The sequence below is a fragment of the Mustela erminea genome, chromosome 5 (genome assembly GCF_009829155.1).
Source record: "Mustela erminea isolate mMusErm1 chromosome 5, mMusErm1.Pri, whole genome shotgun sequence".
NCBI lineage: Eukaryota > Metazoa > Chordata > Mammalia > Carnivora > Mustelidae > Mustela > Mustela erminea.
This window is the reverse complement of record NC_045618.1, coordinates 109,316,524-109,337,432: the sequence shown is the minus strand read 5'-3', so window position 1 is coordinate 109,337,432 and position 20,909 is coordinate 109,316,524. Positions and strand designations below refer to the sequence as shown.

Here is a 20,909-nt window from a genome sequence, read left to right as displayed (position 1 = left end):
AACCTCAGGTTGCCCACTCCAAGTAATTCAGTCAATTTCATTTTGGATAAAGACCAGTCTTTGGGATTTCTACTTCTACATTCTGTTTCTGATATATCAGTGAGCACAGGTGTAAGCTTGTTCACCACCATGTGCCGTTTCCCACTGTGGGTCCCCTGACCTTCTGAGGAATTGGCCTCTACCCCTACAGCTCTCCCTGTGAAGTGCTCATATCTGCAGTACTTCCTGGTGATAATTTCAGGCTACATGAGCTACACAATTTTCAAGACCCAATGCAAAGTGAAAACATAGGGACCTTGGCTCAAAAATCATTAAGAATTTTAAGACAGCAACATCAGAGCATTAAACCAAGCACGGTATCTCTTCTAGGCATGGATACATAACAAAGAAGCAGACCCTAATTCCAGGAGGCTCCAGGTAGTTCATTCCTAACCTCTGCTACAGTCCTGCCTCACCCCAAGTTGCAACAACTCCCTGGAAGGCTCATGGACTCTCATTCCTTTGCTGTCTTCTCCCCACCCACAGGGCCTTGTACAAACTTCTAAATCCCCTGTGACATCAACTGCTCATCTGAAGAACTACAGGGGAGCCTTTTCAATTTCTTTCTCCTTCCATTCCTACCAGTGTGCTCTACCCACTGCAGCTGCCCTTGGCCCACATGGGACACAAATGAGACCATCTCCTACCACAGCTTTAAATTGGAAGCACAAGGCACTCTACTTTCTGCCTCCTCCTCAGGCCATGCTGGCATCTGATCTCACCATAACTACTCCAACCTCATCCACATCCACCACCCTTCTCAGGGACCAGACAAGGTCTCAAATGCTCTGTATCTCTTTGCCTGACATCTTTCCAAGCCATGGGCTGCCCCTTCTAGCAAAAGACATCCCCTCCTTGTCTGGGAATAACTCCCTACATAGCATATCCTCTACCCCTTCTACATTGTACCTCTTAAAATGAAGATTTTCTCCAATTTCTAAATGTTGTCTTTGATATATAAAGAAAGGTTTTGAGGGAGAAATTAAAAAAAAAACAGAAAAACTTCCTCTCTTTCTTTCTTGCAAAGCTAGGCTTCTTTAAAAACTATTATTTCACAATGGCAGTTTTATTTTTAATCAGGTTTTTCTCTCAAAGCTGAACAATGCCTCCTTTGTTACAAGTAGTACCCGCCTTTCTCCAAACAACACTCATACCTTGCATAAAGAAATCAAGTAATGCATGTAACATACTTAGCAGGTGCGTGGCAATATTAAATGCTAAATAAGTGATAGCTGTCAGTTGTCACTGCTTAATTATTATTACTGTCTGTGTTATTAGGAAGAAAGATTTGCAGTTTCTTTCTCCCCTTACCAAATCCAAATAGAGCAACATGTATAAGTTCTTTGAACTTTGAAAACTTTATAGCCTAAAAGAAAGCAAAGTATTTTTGTCAGGTAAGTTATTTTGCATGATGGCTTCAGAAAATAGATTGTCACTCCTGCCTCTGTGATATTACCACACAGATGAATTATTTTATTCTTCAGAACCTCACAAATATTAGATTATAATGATTAGCTTGCAGATAGCCATTTTTTGACCTATAAAAATGGCATTTCATATTCTTCAATCTAAGAGTGGGATGTTCTAGTTGACTTTCAATCATTTTCGTTAGCTCTCTTCCATTCACAGACTGAGGTCTAAAGAAGAAATTGCTATGGTAACCCTAAGAATCCAAGAGGACTACACGGGAGAAATTGGGAGAAACCGAGTCCAGACTCAACACTGAAAATGAGGACTTAAGGCCCATAGAGGTGAAGTGAGTTTCCCAAAATATCGCAGCTAATTAGTGGCAAAACTAAGCTGTGGCTGTCTTCACCCTGACTCTTTCCACCATATCAGGCTGCCTTCCCTACTTCTTTACATTTGCCAAATTCTGTTGAGAACATCCCAATCTCACTGAGATATCAGTACTCTGAGGATGGTAATTAAGGCAAATATCAAGACTTAGATAAAATCTGGGGTAAAAGCACATTTTTCAAAAAGACTTTTGATCCGTGATAATTAGACTTTTTACTGATAATTAAACTTTTAAAGTGAGAAATGTCATATTGAAGGTGTATGGTTCTTAGACATTATAATTTGGAGAGTCTCTTGATTAGACTATTTTTAAAGCTCTCTTCCTATGACCCTCTGAGTTTGGGACATGGATTTTTCAGTGTTTCTTCAGCTGACAGCTTCTGGTTCATGTTTTATTGTTATTGTTTCAACATTATCTTCAAAACCTCAACTTATTTGCAAGTATAATTCATAATTGTCTCTAAAATACTCAGATAATATGTCAAACAAGACAAAAAAAAACTTAAATAGCTCTAACCTTAGCTCTCTGTACCCACTATAGTTTGCAAAGGAGAAAACATCACCAACTTTAATCTCCTAATTTAAGTAATGAATACAATGTGTTCATGGGTGATGGCATTCCTAGAAGCCATTACTGTGGCTGGAACTTTGTTAATGCTGCACAGCTACAGTTCTATTAGGACTTTCACTCTAAGCACCATGCTGGTAACTTTACAAAGGTAATTCATTAATCTAGATCAACACTTTAGAGGATGTACTGATTATCTCAAAATACAGATGAGGAAATTGAAGTTCAGAATAGTTCCATAATTTGCCAAGATCACACAACCAGCTACTAAAGCGGGGAGGTGGAGTAGAATTGCTATGAATCTTACCTACATACCAACCCATGACCAAGCAGAAGCCTATCCATCCTACACACGTATGTCCCAGCGGGACAGTAGGGGCTAAACCATTTGTAAGTCCCAGACTTCACGTGACAAACTTTATTTAAAATATTCCATTCTGTTTTCAGAAGAGAAGTCAGATGCCCAAAACAGTATTCACAAGATAAGGCTACAACAGCAGCAATACCAAAGAGATCTCCAGACCTGCAATTTACACCACCTATATTATCTCCTGTGTTTATTTAAAAATAGGTACACACATTCTTTGATATTCCTCCCTTCAAAAATGGAACATAATTTCCTTCCCTTGAGTGTAGGCTCTAAGTACAAAGCAGTAAATGACTAGCATATGGTGGAAGTGACAATGTAGGCCTTCCCAGACTCCCTTATAAAAGAAACTCTGGCTTCTTCTTGCTCTCCTCTCTTGGATCTCTTACTCAGGAAAGCCAGCCGCCATGTCACAATTATAGTTCAACAGCCCCAAGGAGGGTTCTGTGCTGGATAGGAACTGAGGGCTCCTGCCATCCTGGAAGTGAGTCTATCAGCTTTGGTCAAGCCTTAAAATGACTGCAGCTGACATTCTAATCGCAACCTCATGAGAGATCCTGGTCTATAACTGTCCTGTAAGCCATTCTCAAATTTGTGTATTTCAGAAACTATAAAATAATAAATATTTGTTGTTTTAGGTGCATGTATTTGGGGATATTTATTATGAAGCAAAAAATAATTACTACACATTTATCTCTAAATATGCCTTTTCTTACAGCAATAAAGTGGAACCATGACTTCAAAAGCTGCCATATCAATAAGCCAAATATATTCCTGAGTTCAGGCTCACCCCAAACATACCCAGGAGGCAGGATGAGTAAAGCTGTATTCCTCAAGGACTTGGCCCTGCTCAAAAATATAAGATTGTTCCAGAGCACCAGGGTGACTTGGTTGGGCATTCCACTCTTGGTTTCGGTTCAGGTCATGATCTCAAGATTGGGAGACTGAGCCCCACATCAGTCTTTGTGTTCAGTGCAGAGCTTGCTTGAACCTCCTCCTTCAGTGCAGAGGTTGCTTTTCTTTTACACTTTCCCTGTGCCCCTCCCTCTATTTATAATCTCTAAATAAAAAGATAGCTAGATAGACAGATGATAAAGTCTTTAAAAAAATAAATAAGATTGGGCACGTGGGTGGCTCAGTGGGTTAAATCCTCTGCCTAGGGCTCAGGTCATGATCCCAGGGTCCTGGGATGGAGCTCTGCATGGGGGCGGCGGGGGGGGGGGGGGGGGGTCTCTGCTCAGCGGGGAGCCTGCTTCTTCCTCTCTCTGCCTGCCTCTCTGCCTACTTGTGATCTCTGTCCTTCAAATAAATAAATAAAACCTTTAAAAATAAATAAATAAATAAGATTGTTCCTCCATCAGTGACATCGTGTCCCATATGGGGCATAGAAGAGAAAGTGAGAATTAAACTCTTAAAAAAAAGAGAGAGAGAGAGCAGAGTTGTTACCTGTAAGATAAGAGCACTATCTTTAAATGCCCAACTTCTGTGTGATGATAACCTTCACTCCATGGTAACCTCCTGTACCACAAAGTTCTACATTTCAGCAATTGAAAATAAAAGTATGTCCTTTAAGAACAGGAAGTCAATTATTTCTTTAAGTATGTTATTTTCCTCCAACAAATTAAAGGTGGTTAGTAAATGATGGGAAAATCTCAAACACAGCCAACTGAAGCGAAATGTTAACAATACTCCAACATAATGAGACTAAAACATATCAAGGCTCTTGTCAGTGAAAAACCTTTTTTTTTTTTTTTTTTTTTTTTCGGTCAAGCATTAGTCAGAGAGAAACTCAACCCAGACATTTAAAAAGCTCAGATGACAGGAAGTGGTGGTCAGCCTCTTCCCATCTGCTCTTCAAACTCAAAGCAGGGCATTACTTTCATAAGGCTAATGTATTCTTCGGTAATGTCCATTCATCATGTCTACCACAGCTCATGTGTGATTTCTTAATGGGGTCTATCCTGGAAACAGGGACACTCCTCTCCTGACCCAAACCACAGCACATTGCCAAGCTCAGGAGAATGAAAAGTGTCATGCTTACCCAGCCCCTCACGGATCCCAGTCTTGTCTTTAGAGTGCTTCCTTTTCCCTCGCTGCTCCAGGCATGGAAGGCCTATTTTTTCTAAATATATCTTCTTGTTGATGAAGAGGAAGAGGACGACCAAAAGAACAATAAAGACCCCAACTGCCGATAAGAAGCCAATAGCTTCAGGAGGAACTGGCAAGAGAACACAAAAGAAAAAAGATCATCACAATGAAAATAAACCAACTTTTAGTTCTAACAAGTGATCAAATTTATGTTTATTAATTAGAATGGCAAATACTCTATGAGTTTTAACACTTGCTGGCATTCCCAGGACTGCATACAGGAGAAAGGACAAAAAAAATACTGTTGCCTGGTACAAGCAGCGAGGCTGGTTCTTCAGATGATAGACCTCTATACTTAGGCACTTGTGCTTTTTCCTATCCCCAGCCTAATATTCAGCTTCAAACACAAACTATAAGAAAGATATCTGTCAAGTGGGTTGAGCTAGAAATGGCTGATCAGTGTTATAAAAGCAAGTCCCTTAGCAGCTCCTGGGTGGCATCTGCCTTTGGCTCAGGTCATGATCTCTGGGTCCTAGAATCCAGCCCCAAGTCAGTCTTCCAGCCCAGCAAGCTCAACAGGGACTCTGCTTCTCCATCTTCCTCCATCTCTCTCCCCCTTTCTGTCTCTCTCGCTTAGAAAAAAAAAAAAAAAAATACAAGAGTTGAGGGAAATTGGAGGGTGAGATAAACCATGAGAGACTATGAACTCTGAGAGACAATCTGAGGGTTTTGAAGGTACGTGGGGTGGGAAGTTGGGTGAGCCTGGTGGTGGGTACTATGGAGAGTACGTATTGCATGGAGCACTGGGAGTGGTGCATAAACAATGAATTCTGGTACACTGAAAAGAAATTTAAAAAATAAAAAAAATTAAAAAAGAGCAAGTCCCTTAAAAACACAGCTGCCTAAAACTTAAAAAATAATCACTCGAGACAAACTTTCAGACATCTTCATTTATTAATATTTGCATTTGGAGAAAAATTCATTTCCTGGATATAGTTTTGCAAATCCAACTATGCAATATGTTGCCAATGGTGACAAGAAAATTCTAATCCATGTAAGAAAGCAGAAGTATATTTTGACTGGTTAATATTTTGGAACTCTAAAAAAGATGAAATCCCATCTTCCTCCTCATCATCAAAATCTCCTGAGCTTCTGAGCTTTATTTGACTTTGGTTTACTGCTTCACAGTGTACCTTAAAGAGTCCCAGCCATTGAGTTCATCTATGAGGTGCATATACCAGGAAGACAAGAACTAATTCAAGATTGAAGGAAGACTTCTGTAAGGGAATGACATTTGAGCTGAGACAACACTCAGTAAAGAAATCCAGAAAGCAACCTGATTAAGGAATTATAGAGCAGGTGTCAATAAGAGTTATTCAAGGGAGTTGGGTATATGGAAAGCTTATGAAAATGAATCTCCTACATGCAGCTTTAATTCTTGGGCAGGTTTAATAGACTGATAATATGAAGGGATAATATTTACCTCATCCTACCATCCAGATACAGGGACAAAGGATGGTTCAAATGGGTTCTAATGCCATGGAAAGATAAAGAAAATAAATGGTACTACCTCACAGAAACAATCCAGTGGCAAACCAATAAAAGAACAAACAAACAAACAAACAAAAAATAGCAGACAAGATAGTAGCTTGGTACTCTGCAAAATGATAGTAGTGTCTGCTATCACAGCCAACATATACCATGAAAAAAAGTATGTACATATTGATTATTCCCTCTGTCTTCAGAGGAGCATAGGTAGTAGTGCTTACTGGCATGGGTTCGGCAGTTACACTGACTGAGAGGAAACCACACTCTACCACTTATGATCTGCATGGCCTTGAGCAAATTATTTAACCTTTCTGTGCTTCAGTTTCCAAAGCAATGAAAGGAAATAATAAATACAGCTATATCAAAGATTAAATGTGGTAATGCATGGAAAATAATTGGTGTGGCACCTGACCTATAGTGAGTTCCCAGACCTCACTATCACCATCATTATCTTTGCAGAGCTGTTAAAATATCTAGGAGCAGACATTTAAAAAAAAAAGATGCACCTCTATGTTTATTGCAGCATTATTTATAATAACCAAGATATGGAAGCTACCTAAGTGCCTATCAATTGATAAATGAATAAAGGGGATATGGGGTATATACCCAATGCAATATTACTAAAGAATGAGATCTTGGCATTTGCAACAACATGGATGGGCCTAAAGGATATTACACTAAGTGAAGTAAGTCAGACTAAGAAAGACAAATACCATATGATTTCACGTGTATGTGGAATCTAAAAAAACAAAACAAACAACAAAGTAGAAATAGACCCACATGAGGAATTTGAGAAACAAGACAGAGGATGATAGGGGAAGGGAGGGAAAAATGAAACAAAGTGAAACCAGAGAGGGAGATTATCCATAAAAGAGTCTTAATCTCAGGAAACAAACTAAGAGTTGCTGGGGGGAGGGGAGGGAGGGATGGGGTGGTGGGGGATGGACACTGGGGAGGGTGTGTGCTATGGGGAGTGCTGTGAATTGTGTAAGACTGATGATTCACATACCTGTACCCCTGAAACAAATAATACATTATATGTTAATAAAAAGAAAAAGAGACCCATAAATACAAAGAACAAACTGATGGTTGCCAGATGGGAGGGGTGGGCAAAATGGGTGGAAAGGAGTAGGAGGTACAGGCTTCTAGTTATGGAATATGTAAGTCACGGGGATGAAAGGTATAACCTAAGGAATATAGTCAGTGGTGTTATAATAGCATTGTATGGTGACAGATGGGAGCTACTTGTGGTGAGCACGACATAATGTATAAACTTGTCAAATCACTATGTTGTACACCTGAAACTAACATAACATTTACATTAACTAAACTTTAATTTAAAAAAAAAAAAAAAAAAAAAAAAAAACATGTAGCAGGGGGCCTGAGTGTTTCAGTCATTTAAGTATCTGACCTCAGCTCTGGTCATGACCTCAGGGTCCTGGGATTGAGCCCTGAGCTGGACTCCAGGCTCAACAGGGAGTCTCCTGTCCCTCTGCCCCTGCTCATTCTCATTCTCCCTCTCTTTCTCTTTCCCTCTCAAGTAAATAAAATCTTTTTTAAAATACCTAGCAGCATTCAAATATGACATACATGCACTGCTTTGTTCACAGTCTGTGCTCTGGACCCTGTCTCCATCCCTCTGATCAAAACAATTATCTCTCTCTGTTTTTGCACCACATACATGTATTTTCAGCTATTTCCCCTTGTAAATACAACATTTTTTTCACCTGCCTTAAAAACGCATCAAATACCTCCCAACCTTTCATAGCCTCTCTTCACTACCACATGTTCCTCAACCGTAGCCCTCTCACCTTTCCCCTTTGTAGCCATCTTCTGAGTATTTCCTATACTCATCTCTACTTTCTTACCTCTGAAGCCACTAGCATCCTTTACCCAGACTCCCACTGATCTCCATGTGCCCAGAATTACCCCTTAAATCCTTTCCCTACACAGCAGCCAGGGAAATCCTTCTGAAATACAAGTCTGATTTGCTCAACTGCTCTCCTAAAGCTTTCTGTAATGAAGTGTGCCCCCCCCAAAATATACATCCACCCAAATTTCAGAATGTGCCCTAATTTGAAATAAAGGTCTTTGCATATGTAATTAGGATAGGATCTTGAGGTGAGATAGATCATCCTGGATAAGGGAGGTCCTTAAATTTAATGATGAATGCCCCTACAAGAGCCCAAATAGGAAAAGACAGAGAGAAGAAAGCCAGTGAACATAGGAGCAGGGACTGGAGTTAAAAAACCTCTAGCTGAGGAACAGGGAGGGTTGCCAGCAGCCACCAGGAGCTAGGAGAGAGTCACAGAACAGATTCTCCCTCAGAGATTCCAGAAGAATCAACCCTGCTAACATCATCATTGGTGACTTGTGTCATCAAAAACTAGAAGATAGGGAACTTTCCAGAACGCTCGGTGAGACGCGGAGGAGCGGCGGCTACCCGAGCTGCGCCCAGCAACGCGCTCCTTCCCGCTCCCCCACATCGGCCTCGGCCCTCTCACCGGCTGTAGAAAATGGTGAAAGAAACCACTTATTATGATGTTTTGGGGGTCAAACCCAATGCCACCCAAGAAGAACTGAAAAAGGCCTACAGGAAACTGGCTTTGAAGTACCACCCTGATAAGAATCCAAATGAAGGAGAGAAGTTTAAACAGATTTCTCAAGCTTATGAAGTACTCTCTGATGCAAAGAAAAGGGAATTATATGACAAAGGAGGTGAACAGGCAATTAAAGAAGGTGGAGCTGGTGGTGGTTTTGGCTCCCCCATGGACATCTTTGATATGTTTTTTGGAGGAGGAGGAAGAATGCAGAGAGAAAGGAGAGGTAAAAATGTTGTGCATCAGCTCTCAGTAACCTTAGAAGATTTATATAACGGTGCAACAAGAAAACTAGCTCTGCAAAAGAATGTGATTTGCGATAAATGTGAAGGCCGAGGTGGTAAGAAAGGAGCAGTTGAGTGTTGTCCCAATTGCCGAGGTACTGGAATGCAAATAAGAATTCATCAGATAGGACCTGGAATGGTTCAGCAAATTCAGTCTGTGTGCATGGAGTGCCAGGGCCATGGGGAACGGATCAGTCCTAAAGATAGATGTAAAAGCTGCAATGGAAGGAAGATAGTTCGAGAGAAGAAGATTCTAGAAGTTCATGTTGACAAAGGCATGAAAGATGGCCAGAAGATAACATTCCATGGTGAGGGAGACCAAGAACCAGGACTGGAACCAGGAGATATTATCATTGTTTTAGATCAGAAGGACCATGCTGTTTTTACTCGGCGAGGAGAAGACCTTTTCATGTGTATGGACATACAGCTGGTTGAAGCACTGTGCGGTTTTCAAAAGTCAGTATCTACTCTTGACAACCGAACCATTGTCATCACCTCTCATCCAGGTCAAATTGTCAAGCATGGAGATATCAAGTGTGTGCTAAATGAAGGCATGCCAATTTATCGTAGGCCATATGAGAAGGGTCGCCTCATCATCGAATTTAAGGTAAATTTTCCTGAGAATGGCTTTCTGTCTCCTGATAAACTCTCTTTGCTGGAAAAACTCCTACCTGAGAGAAAGGAAGTAGAAGAGACTGATGAAATGGACCAAGTAGAACTGGTGGACTTTGATCCAAATCAGGAAAGACGGCGTCATTACAATGGGGAAGCATATGAGGATGATGAACATCATCCCAGGGGTGGTGTTCAGTGTCAGACCTCTTAATGGGGCCAGTGAATAACACTGCTGGCATTTTATGTGCAGTAGTGAATGAGTGAAGGACTATAATCATAGCTCACTACTTGCTATTGTTTTTGTTTTAATATTCAACTATAGTAGTGTTTTAAAAGGTAAATGAAGAATAAACTCAAATATAAAAGCTCTGACTTTGCCCCGTATGTATGATGACTTCAGTGTGGAAGATAAGTTTAATATTTGTAAAAACTGCTTTCAAAAAAAATCTCTCCTAGCATTTGTTAGGCCATACCTTGTAATTAATTTCAGTTCTATGTATATGAAACAGCTCAGACTGAAATGCTGGGTGTATGTATTGACTTCAGTGTATGACCCTTAATTGTTAAGCTATGAAGTTAAAACTTGTATTTAATTGGCAATCAGACAAAGAATTTGTAGAGAAGTGTTGGTCTATAGTTATGTTAAGTGGGATTCATTGTGATGCCTCTGCATTTATTGCCTCAACTGTTACTTGAAGATGGCATGCTATGTAATTTGGCCTGTGGTATCAGTGATAGAAAGGATATCTCTTTAAAGAAGGGGTTTGTCATATGCTGCTGCTTGAGGGCTTGCACTTGTACAATTGCATTCCCTTCTGTGCCATCTTTTTCTTCCCCCCTTTTTTAATATATATATATACATATATATATATATATATCAGTCCTGGTTATACTTTTTTGCCTTCTTTTTGGACCATGATAAGCTTCAGAGTAGTGGCTTCGGGAGCAGGGTAACTTACAGTGAAGAGACATTTACGTGGAGAAGTTTGCATGTATGAGATAGGAAGGTTTTTTTTTTTTTAAGGTATGTTACAGGCTTACTTTAAATAACGCTCCGAAGTAACTGTAATTTAATGTTGGTAGTATAGCAAATTATGATGAATAGCTTTAATTGTATGTTTAAAAAGTCATGTTCACAAGCTTAAATCTGGTTATCAGAATTAAGCAATTGGAATGTATGAATGTCTCCTTAATATACTGATTACAAAGCATTTCCAGTGTGTCACTACAGGCTTTTTTTCCCCCTAGATTGAAGGCATTGTTTTTTCATTAAGATAGGAGATTATTTAATTAGTTAAATGGGTAATACAAAATGTTACTTAAACCATAGTTAAATGTTAAACAAGAGTGTATGTGGGTGAGGGGTGAGTAATGAGCCAAAAGGGGTTTTAAAAACTTAAGCAAATACTAGAGTGAGAATGTCAAAAAAAAAAAAAAAAAAAACTAGAAGATAGTGAATTTCTGTTGTTTTAAGCCATAAATTTTCTGAGAATTTGTCTTGGTGACTCCAGTGACTTTCCATTACCCATGGGACAAAATTCAAATTCATTAACTAATTTTATAAAGCCATTCATGACCTAGCTAGAGATTTCAGCCTTTATTGCTCATCACTCCCCAACATCAAGCTTTTTTTTTTTCAACATTAAACTTTTATTGCCAGTATATTCACCTACTTCTGGTCCCCCAAACATAGCACATCTCCAGACCTTTGGATAAGCTATTTCAACCAAATGAGGCAAGAGAGGAAAATGCTTACCTCTCTTCTGGCTATTTCTGATACTGTACTTCTTCTGAAAACCTTACTTGTTCCTCCTGACCAGGCTAGATGATTCTACTATGTGTTCCCTGCCACTGCACCCCTGACAGCTTTTCCAACAGTTTTCAAATAAGACATAATTTCATAAGAACTGTACTTCAATTACTCATTGTACTCTCAGTGGCTAACTTAGGATAGGAACTCCACAAATAGTTGCTACCTGAATATATGTTGAACTCTTCTTTATTCAGCCATTGATAAATGGACCAGTCAATGAAAACTTCTGGAAAGGAAAGATAAACCCCAAGTGGGTCAGTAACACTAAACAACACAGGATTGGATTTACATAACATTAAGCCTTAGGAAAAAGAGAGCTCATCTATCATTCATACGCAGAAACATTTGCACATAATGTCATTTGTTAATGAAACTAATCTGTTATTTTTGAACAAAGTATATTTTTCCATTAGAAAACAACTTGAGGGCATGGCTGGGTGGCTCAGTTGGTTAAACATCTGCCTTTGGCTCAGGTCATTATCCCAAGATCCTGGAATCAAGCCCTGCATCAGGTTTCCTGCTCACTGGGGAGCCTACTTCTTCCTTTGCCCACTCCTCCCCCTGTTTGCGTGCACTCGAGTGCTCTCTCTCTCTCTCTCTGACAAATTAATAAATAAAATAAAATAAAGCAACATGAGGCTTATTACATAAAATCTTCAAAATATAGAAAAAATTAAGACAACCATTATTAAGATTTTGTGTACTTCCTTCTAGTCATTTTGACTACAGGAAAAATACTACATTGTCTGTATTGATTTTACCTTTTTGGTTCATAAAACATTTTTATTAGATTAAAAGTTCTACTATTTGTAGAGATGTTAAAGAAAAAAATCATTCATTTATGTAGTAGAATATTTTGATAACAATGGGAAATATACAAAAAAAAAATCATATGGAATCTTACCACCCATCAGTGCTACCTTTTGGTTTTTTCTTACAAATTTTTTCTTAACTATCATCACTGAAATACTATTTTACATGCTGATATTAATGCATTTAATATAAAATCCCTCAGATTCCAGAATGGAAACAACACGAAGAAATTATTCAATATAATCTCCAAAGATGCAAAAAAAAAAAAAAAATTGAGGGAATAAACCTTTGTGTTTCTCAAAGTAACTTTGTTTGTTGGAGGTGAAATTATTTGTTAACAATAACTTTGGCAGCAGTGAGTTAACTGTGAATGGGTATAAAATTCTAAAGAAGGTGTCAGTATTCTTTAGTCATAAAAGCTGTGTAGATATTGCTCCATTACTTCTTAATCTGTCATGTTTATAAATAAGTGTGATGCTGCAGCTGACTTTTTTCTACTTTTTCTTTGGGCAACAGAACGTTTTGGTCAAAATGTTGCTAGAATCTTTTAACACAAAAAGTTTACCAGAGGGTGTCTTTTTGTGAGTATCTTTTGTTGATTTTTTTTCCCTGGAACCCAGATTTGCCACCAAAATATCTATGGCTTTTGTAAAGCTTGGGAGAGTTTTCTTCAGTTATGTCTTTGGCAATTTCCTTTATTCCAACTGTTCTTATTTCTATATTAAACTGGGTAAGTATTTCTTTGGCTACTGACTTAAATTTTTTCCTCTTTGTATTTTTCTTCTGCATTCTGATAGATCTTCTTAAATACAGACTACACATTGTCACTCAAGTAAATAGGTAAAAATATGCTCTTAACCACTACACCATATTAATTACTGTAAACTCTGAATATCTGAGTCTGTGGCACATGGTGGGGCAGGAGGGGGGAATATATTGTCTTTTTGCCTCCTTTCAAGTTGGATGGTAGAAAACTCTAGGAATTAGTACACATCTGGCTAAAACAGAAAGAAAACTTAGTTTTGCAAGTTTGGTTATTTCAACGGAGTTCATGTTCCTCCTAGATAGAATCTATCAATTCAAATTCTATCTTTTCCTATGTGTTTATCGGTACTTAATGGGAAGTCTGAACAGGTGTATGAGGAGCTGCTGGAGAAATGCTATGTTAAACTGTAGGTTAGCTTATGTGCTTTCTAGATGAGTAGAGTATGATAGCAATGGCTAAGAAGCTGGCAGTGACCCCAGACTTGTAACAATTGCTTTCCCAGGGTTATACACAAACTGTCCTTTTTTTAAAAAATGGTTTAAAATTCCAACACTAATTTAGCAATTCTACTTCTAGGTATACAACCAAGAGAATTGAGAATATATGTTCACACAAAAATGTGCTCATGAATGTTCATAACAGGATTATTCATAATACTGAAAAAGTCGATGTGGCCCAAATGTCTATCAACTGATAAATAAACAAAATGTGATATAGCCATACAGTTATATATCCTGCAATGAAAAATAAAGCACCAGTACATGCTGCAACATGGATGAACTTTGAAAACATGCTAACTGAAATAAGTCAGACACAAAAGGCCACATATCGTATGATTCCATTAAATGAAATCTCCAGTATAGGTAAATCCATAGAGACAGTAAGTATATGAGTTGTTCCCAGAAGGTGGGGGGGAGGGGCCTGAAAAGGGGTATGGGTTTTCTTTTTGAGGTAATGAAGTTATTCTGGAATTAGATAGTGATGATGGTTGTGCAACTTTGTTAATATACTAAAAACTACTGAATTTTACACTTTAAGAGGGTGTGAGTTTTATAGAATATGGATTTTATCTCAGAAAGTTTAAATTGCAAATATATCATTTTAATAAAGACTGGAAGAAAATATGAAAAGAATTATAATAATTGTTTTCAATTTGATTGGGAAGTGACTTTCTTCATGTTTAAACATTCTGTAATTTTATGATTCAATATGTAGAATTAAAAATAAAAGTTTAAATATTATAGGTTATGAGAACTGGAGTCTGCACAGCTCTACCCCCAATGTGTAACACTGAAATCAGCAAGCCAACAGCTCTATCAGTATAAGCCAAGGAGGGTTTGATGCTGCATTTGGGTCTAAACAAAATTAGAGACCTTGGCAGGGAAGCTTAAATTCGTTTTGCATCCCATATATACAAATGCTATAGTGAAGAGCAAGCATTACATGTATCATCTGCTACAGATGACAAGGGCACATATGTCATGAAACTTAAGTGCCATCTGCAAAGTAACTCGTCTAATTATTCCAGTGATTGCTAAATTGGAAATTAGAAGGCTATGAAGTTTGGTCACATAGTTTCTATTGAAAACTTCCTTAAAGTTAAATATATCTCTTATGTTCCACTGGATAGCCCCATCTGTTGATTTTCAAGCAACAGCTCAAGGAGAAGACAGAGCCTACAGTGACATAAATAGAGAAGTTTCTGCATGTCACATAGTCACTAGATGTTTGTAAATTTCATTCCATGGTTGTTGAAAAGGTTAAAAAAAAAAGGCTAGCCAGTTACAGTCATTTGACTCTCAAAAGCTAGAAATAAGATGAGAGGAAGCTGAAATTTTACTTAACAAAATGGTAAGGGGGGATCAGAATTAACTGAGCAATGACAGCAGAAATAATTTAAAAATAAGTTATAAATTCTCAGGAATAAACTCTTTTGGCATCACTTGGAGGAACATTAGGAATTTCATTAAAAACACAAGGAAAGCCTGAGGTAAATAGAACTCTACCATTTTTGAGTATCCATCTACCTGAAAGTCCTGTTTTCAGAGAGATAATCTCAGTTTCATTCATCCCTGTAAAAAGTAGCATGACTTTGAACTTGTTTGTATAACGTTCTCAAGCAATGGTTATGCAGCAAAAGTCCCTGACTTGAGCCCAAGTTTGTTCACCTTAGAATTCTGGGATTAATCTAATGCACAGCACAGCAATTACAGACAAAACAGTACTATTAATAAACTTCAAAGCTGCTACGAATCTTGATCTGAATTGTTCCCACCATGAAAAAAAATGATAATTATGTGACTTAATAAATGGGTTAGTCAATGGTATGGTGGTAATCACATTATAATATATAAATATCTCAAAAAAGGAGTTGCATACCTTAAACTTACACAATGTTACATGTCAATTGTGTCCTCAAAAAAAGTAAATTTAAAAAAAGGATTCAGGATTGCCTGGGCATGACTACATCCTCTTCCAGGGACCATCCAGGTGAGGGCTTGAGAAGTCTCCTAGGGAGGACTGTGAACAAGGTCAGAGCAGAGGTAAACTGAGTACAGCACAGATGTGCGCCAGTCAGGTGGACCCAAGTCAGGATCCTCAGGTGAGGAGGTGACCATAGAAACTACTGGGTTAGATATCAATAGGCTTTGGCTTTGGCAAAACAAGGAGATGTCTTCAAAGGCGATTTGGGGACACTAAGAGTTGAGTTCTGGGGCACCTGGGTGGCTCAGTCAGTTAAGGGTCCAACTCCTGATCTCAGCTCATGTCTCCAACTCAGGATTGTGAGTTCAAACTCCAAGTTGGGCTCCACTAAAGAGTTGTTGAGGCCTTTCACCTATAGTTTATGTTCAGACTTTCTTTGCAACTACCAAAAAGAACAGAAGGTAAGAAATGAGAAACTTTTCAGAGTTGAACACCAATGTGCCAACTCCATAGACAGCTACTTCAGTGCACAAATTTTAATATTAAAATATCCATACAATTAAACTCATTTATATCATTAGCTGTGTTTTTATAATCAAATAAGAAATTAAATAAGTCACTTTTTAAAATGAGCATAGAACAACTTGAACTGAGGGCTTTAATTTTCCTTTTTTCCTTTGGTAATGCCTCTAGAACTAAAAATAATAATAATAATCAAAGAACAAGCTTTTGATACTTAGCATATTGTTTTCCAGTCTCTAAATTTAAGGCTAGTTATTATAACCTCAACAACCTTCATGGACAGTCAATCATTTTTCTAAAAATTTCTAGAACTAGGAAATGCAAAATATTTTATATAAAATATATTTTTAAAGAAAAATGGGTATTTCCACATAAATTTCCTTCCCAGTAATAGCTAACCAGGATATGTTAAACCACATATTCAAACAAATTCTTTGGAAGGAAAAAATAGATCTTTCAAAAAATGGCTTAATGAAACCTAAGTGAGATTTTAACATGTTCCAAAATAAAACATAGCAACATATGGAGTCACTAGCAACCAATCATTTCTCAAAACAGTTGAGAACACAGCATTTGGGGGTATACACAGGGTGCTATCTTTAATATAATAATATATGTGTTTTGAAATGTGTCTATCTTCTTCTGAGAATTAAGTAACCTAACCTGTCTTCTTTATATGTTTAAAATGTTAATTCTCCCTTTGCATTAACATACACACACACACACACACACACACACACACACTTCTAGAAGCCTAGAATGATCAGCAGTCTTGCTCTCCTTTCCCTTAATGCTCATATGGTTGGCTCAGAAGAAGCATTTAACGATGAAAGTGGATGAACTGTACCAACAGGTCCATGGAAGGAGACTTTGAGACTTTTCTCACCTGTCTGAGTTTCCCTGAGCACTTGAGCTATTCTCCACTGTCTCCAACCTCTCCATTTCCCCACATCTTCCCAGAAGAGAAAGAGGATAGAAAAGAAGCAAAAGGAACTAGATAATGCTTATGATTTGTAAGGCTGCAGTCAACATTTTTGGATTGTTGGGTTTTCAATGGCATACTTACAGGATTGAATTTATCTGAATAGTTTATGGGCATTATACAATTTATATGCCATTTGTCAAAAAAAATCAATCAGTTAGCATGGATATCATATCATTATAACTTTAACATTGCTGAATTTAAATTAATTGTATGATAAAATTAGAAACATATGCCCAATTAAAACATGTCACGTTGAGACATCAGAGAATATACCTGTATATCATTGTGGTGGCATGGTTGTTGAATCAATGTGGCAATTTAGCTTTAAAGCACAAAGAGAATATTTTTATAAATGAGAGAAATTGAGAGACAAGTCTACTTCAGGCAGACAAAATATCAAAGAAAGATATCCAACTTTCTTCAACTCTCCAAAACAAATGCATTTGGAAAGCATTTGGACTGAAATATAATTTTGATTTGTTTATAACTTCTTTATTTTTCAACTCACAGAAGACTGCCCACACAGTGAGACTGAGGTTTTAACAAAATTATTTTTTACCAATTCAATATCCTCAAAAAAAAAAAAAAAACACTTTTGCTTTCTGTTTAGTACAGTTAAATATTTTTTAAAGATTATTATGAAGACTTCAAATTTTAACTTTTGACCCCAAAAAGTAGTATATAGAGTTTTATGCTCAAAGACTAAGCAGCATATGGGACATCCAGAGCTAAGAAGACTTAAAGGTCTTTTAAATGCCCAGTTTCTCAGACAATATATTTTTGGGTATTCAGAAAGTTATCTATCCACAGAGACACAAGTTCACCCTGTCAGTAAGAATTTTCTGGGTATACTGAAAATCCACTGGCAGTTCAGCTAAAAGCATCAAGTGTAGTTCTAACAGTAAAATCAATTATCCAGCATTAGCCTGGTCTAAAGTTCAGACCACATGCAGCCATTTAGGTAACAACACTGAACAAAATTATCATCGTATTCACATAAAATAGCTGTGTTTTACCTATTCTAATTCCATAGTAGAAAGTTAGAATTTTCTCTGGAATTAATTTCTGAATAAAACCCCTCTCCAAAACAGATGGGATTCTAATCGATTCTCATATTTCCTCTACTAGAAGCATTTACTGGTTGTTTCTTCATTATAAAAAAAGGAAAAAAGAAAAAAACACCAGCATAAATTGTCTGTTTTACTGTCTGTGCTAATTTCATTTCATTATATCCTTGGAGTAAGCTATTATTTTCTCACTGGTTCCCATGGCATTCTTCATTATCAGCTGCTAATTGTCTAGCATTCACACAGGACTGTGAACTAAGTAGGCTACTGCGTGGGCTGAAGTTCTAGGGGAAGCTGAACAGCAAAAGGATTCTGCATTGTTATTATTGTGACACATTAGAAGGTTTCCACCCACTTACGTGCCCACATCACTCTGCTGCATAGCGTCCCTACCCAGAAGGGCTGTGCACTGAAACACAGGAGGCCATCTGCACTAGGCATGCCACTTGATAATTACTGCACATCAAGGGAAGATTACATGGGGTCAAACCGTTGTAGGCCTGAAAGCCAGGGGTCTGGCTCCATGTGGTAGGCATGAGTACTGATCTTAAAACACAACTATGACAGGTCTATCTAAAAGGAGTCCTTTATTCCCAACCTTGAGCAGAAGTACCTAACTCAGGCCAATTACTCCCTCTAACTTCTCCCCATTTACCCTTCCAACATCTAGGCCAATTTAGAGATTTAAACATTTTGTGAAAGACGCAAAAATATCAGAGACTTTATCAGCCAATTTTGAGATGCACTGCTCCTTGACATTATTCCCAATGGAAGCTTGGATATCTGGAGCTAATTACATTTGACCTTATAAATTCAGAATGTGCCAAACAAAAGCTACTAGAAGAGCCAAAACAACATGCAACATTTTACACATTTAGGTCAAGAGGGAGTTGTGAAAGTCTCTTAATTAGCACAGCAAACAAGGACTAGAGAAGTAGGGCTTTGAGGCACAGAATATTAGTGCTTTTATTCTGGCTCTTTGTAGGCACCATATTGCAAAGTCTTGTGCAACAAAGCTCTGATTTCATGGCATGCTATGTACTGATCACTTTTACCAGAAAATTTTGCCCCTTGAGACACCTGTGTCTCCTCCAGGCACACTTGCTTAAGGTAAGAGCTACCTCACCAGCTCAAGGTCATAGGGAGCTCAATTTCTTTCATGGGTTAACCAGGATCATTCTGATACTGTAATACATGAAAGAGATAGGCTGATGGGTTCAAGGTGAACCTTAATTATTGGTGCATCTTTGTGAGGCCACCACCATCCAAATACTATTCCGGGGCTTAATAATATGATATTTAAAGTTTACCGTAAGATGCTTAGACTTTGGGGATTAGGTCATTATAATTAAATCAGCCAGAGGCTAGGGGCGCCTGGGGGGCCCAGTTAGTTAAGCATCTGCCTTCGGCTCAGGTCGTGTCCCAAGGTCCTGGGATGGAGCCCTGCATCAGGCTCCCTGATCGGCTGGGAACCTGCTTCTCCCTCTCCCTCTGTCTGCCACTCCCCCTGCTTATGCTCTCTCTCTCTTTCTCTCTGTCAAGTAAATAAATTAAAAAAAAACTTTAAAAATCAATCAATCAATCAGCCAGAAGCTATAAGGCACAAAGGCAGAGTAAATATAAAAAAGCGTTTGGCGGGCACCTGGGTGGCTCAGTGGTTAAGCCTCTGCCTTTGGTTCAGGTCATGATCTGAGGATGCTGGGATCGAGCTCCACATTAGGCTCTCTGCTCAGCAGGGAGCCTGCTTCCCCCTTACTCTCTGCCTGCCTCTCTGCCTACTTGTGTTCTCTCTCTGTCACTAAATAAATAAAATCTTTAAAAAAAAAAAAGCTTTTGGACCTGAGTTAGGAGGTTCGGGTCCAACACTGTACTACCTAACTCTATAACCCGGGATAATGTGAAGCCCTGAGGGCTGGGCTGGGTGACATCTATGTGCTTTTTCCACCAATAAGATATGTGATAAATCAGGACCCCAACTTTTTTTATTATAATGATTATTCCTGGGCCAGGAACTAAAACCAACTTGTATCTACAGAACTACAGTCAATCTTCTATCTGGGGGTGGGTCCACTTAAGATGAAATTATAGGTCAAAGGGTTGCCTGGTGAGCAACGAAAAAGGAGCATGAAAAGTGGGATCTTCCTGAGGGCTATCTCCACCCCTGAATGTGGAAACGACCTAGGTCCCTTCTCCCAAAGACACTCTTGCTCAGATCCCAGAATGGTCCTTTAAACTCAGAATACCCAAACCTCTGGGCAGAGCCAGAACCTACATCACACATCCTCATTCTTCAACTTTTCTTTCTACATGCCCACGTCATGGCCAGCGTTTTCTGATTTAGGCTTCTCTTCTTGTCACTTCACCCACGCTCTTGGAGCTCCACTTCTCTGCTCACCTCTCAGAGGTTTTTATTCCTCAAGAATCTGTGTTTAGGTCCCATTCCTTCAGATGGTGTGCGTAATCTCATGGCTCCAGCTGTCACCGAGGGCTACAAAGTGTGTGGCTATAAGCCCAAACTCTAATCTGACACACAGATCTCTTCCAGGATGTCCTGCAGGCATTCTCCCAAATTACCCAGCTTAGGACTTAACGCATTATCCTTTCCAAAAGCCT

The 20,909-nt window shown here is 38.5% G+C and overlaps 2 protein-coding genes across 8 annotated transcripts in view; one reads left to right on the top strand and one right to left on the bottom strand.

Annotated features, from left to right (window-relative positions):
• The window catches only part of SYT16 (synaptotagmin 16), a 268,943-nt gene that overhangs the window by 142,777 nt on the left and 105,257 nt on the right, over window positions 1-20,909 (bottom strand). For 4 of the 7 annotated variants that reach the window (XM_032344415.1, XM_032344420.1, XM_032344418.1 and 1 more), the window contains exon 2: window positions 4,813-4,989. In XM_032344415.1, the coding sequence (XP_032200306.1) occupies window positions 4,813-4,989 (177 nt within the window). Of the gene's footprint in view, window positions 1-4,812; window positions 4,990-11,882; window positions 11,946-20,909 lie in introns of those variants that run through there. The other 3 variants (XM_032344414.1, XM_032344419.1, XM_032344416.1) reach the window with 2 other exon arrangements.
• On the top strand, window positions 8,810-10,463 carry LOC116591488 (dnaJ homolog subfamily A member 1-like). Its single transcript, XM_032344421.1, has one exon. The coding sequence runs from the start codon at window positions 8,924-8,926 to the stop codon at window positions 10,115-10,117; it is 1,194 nt and encodes a 397-aa protein (XP_032200312.1). The 5' UTR covers window positions 8,810-8,923; the 3' UTR covers window positions 10,118-10,463.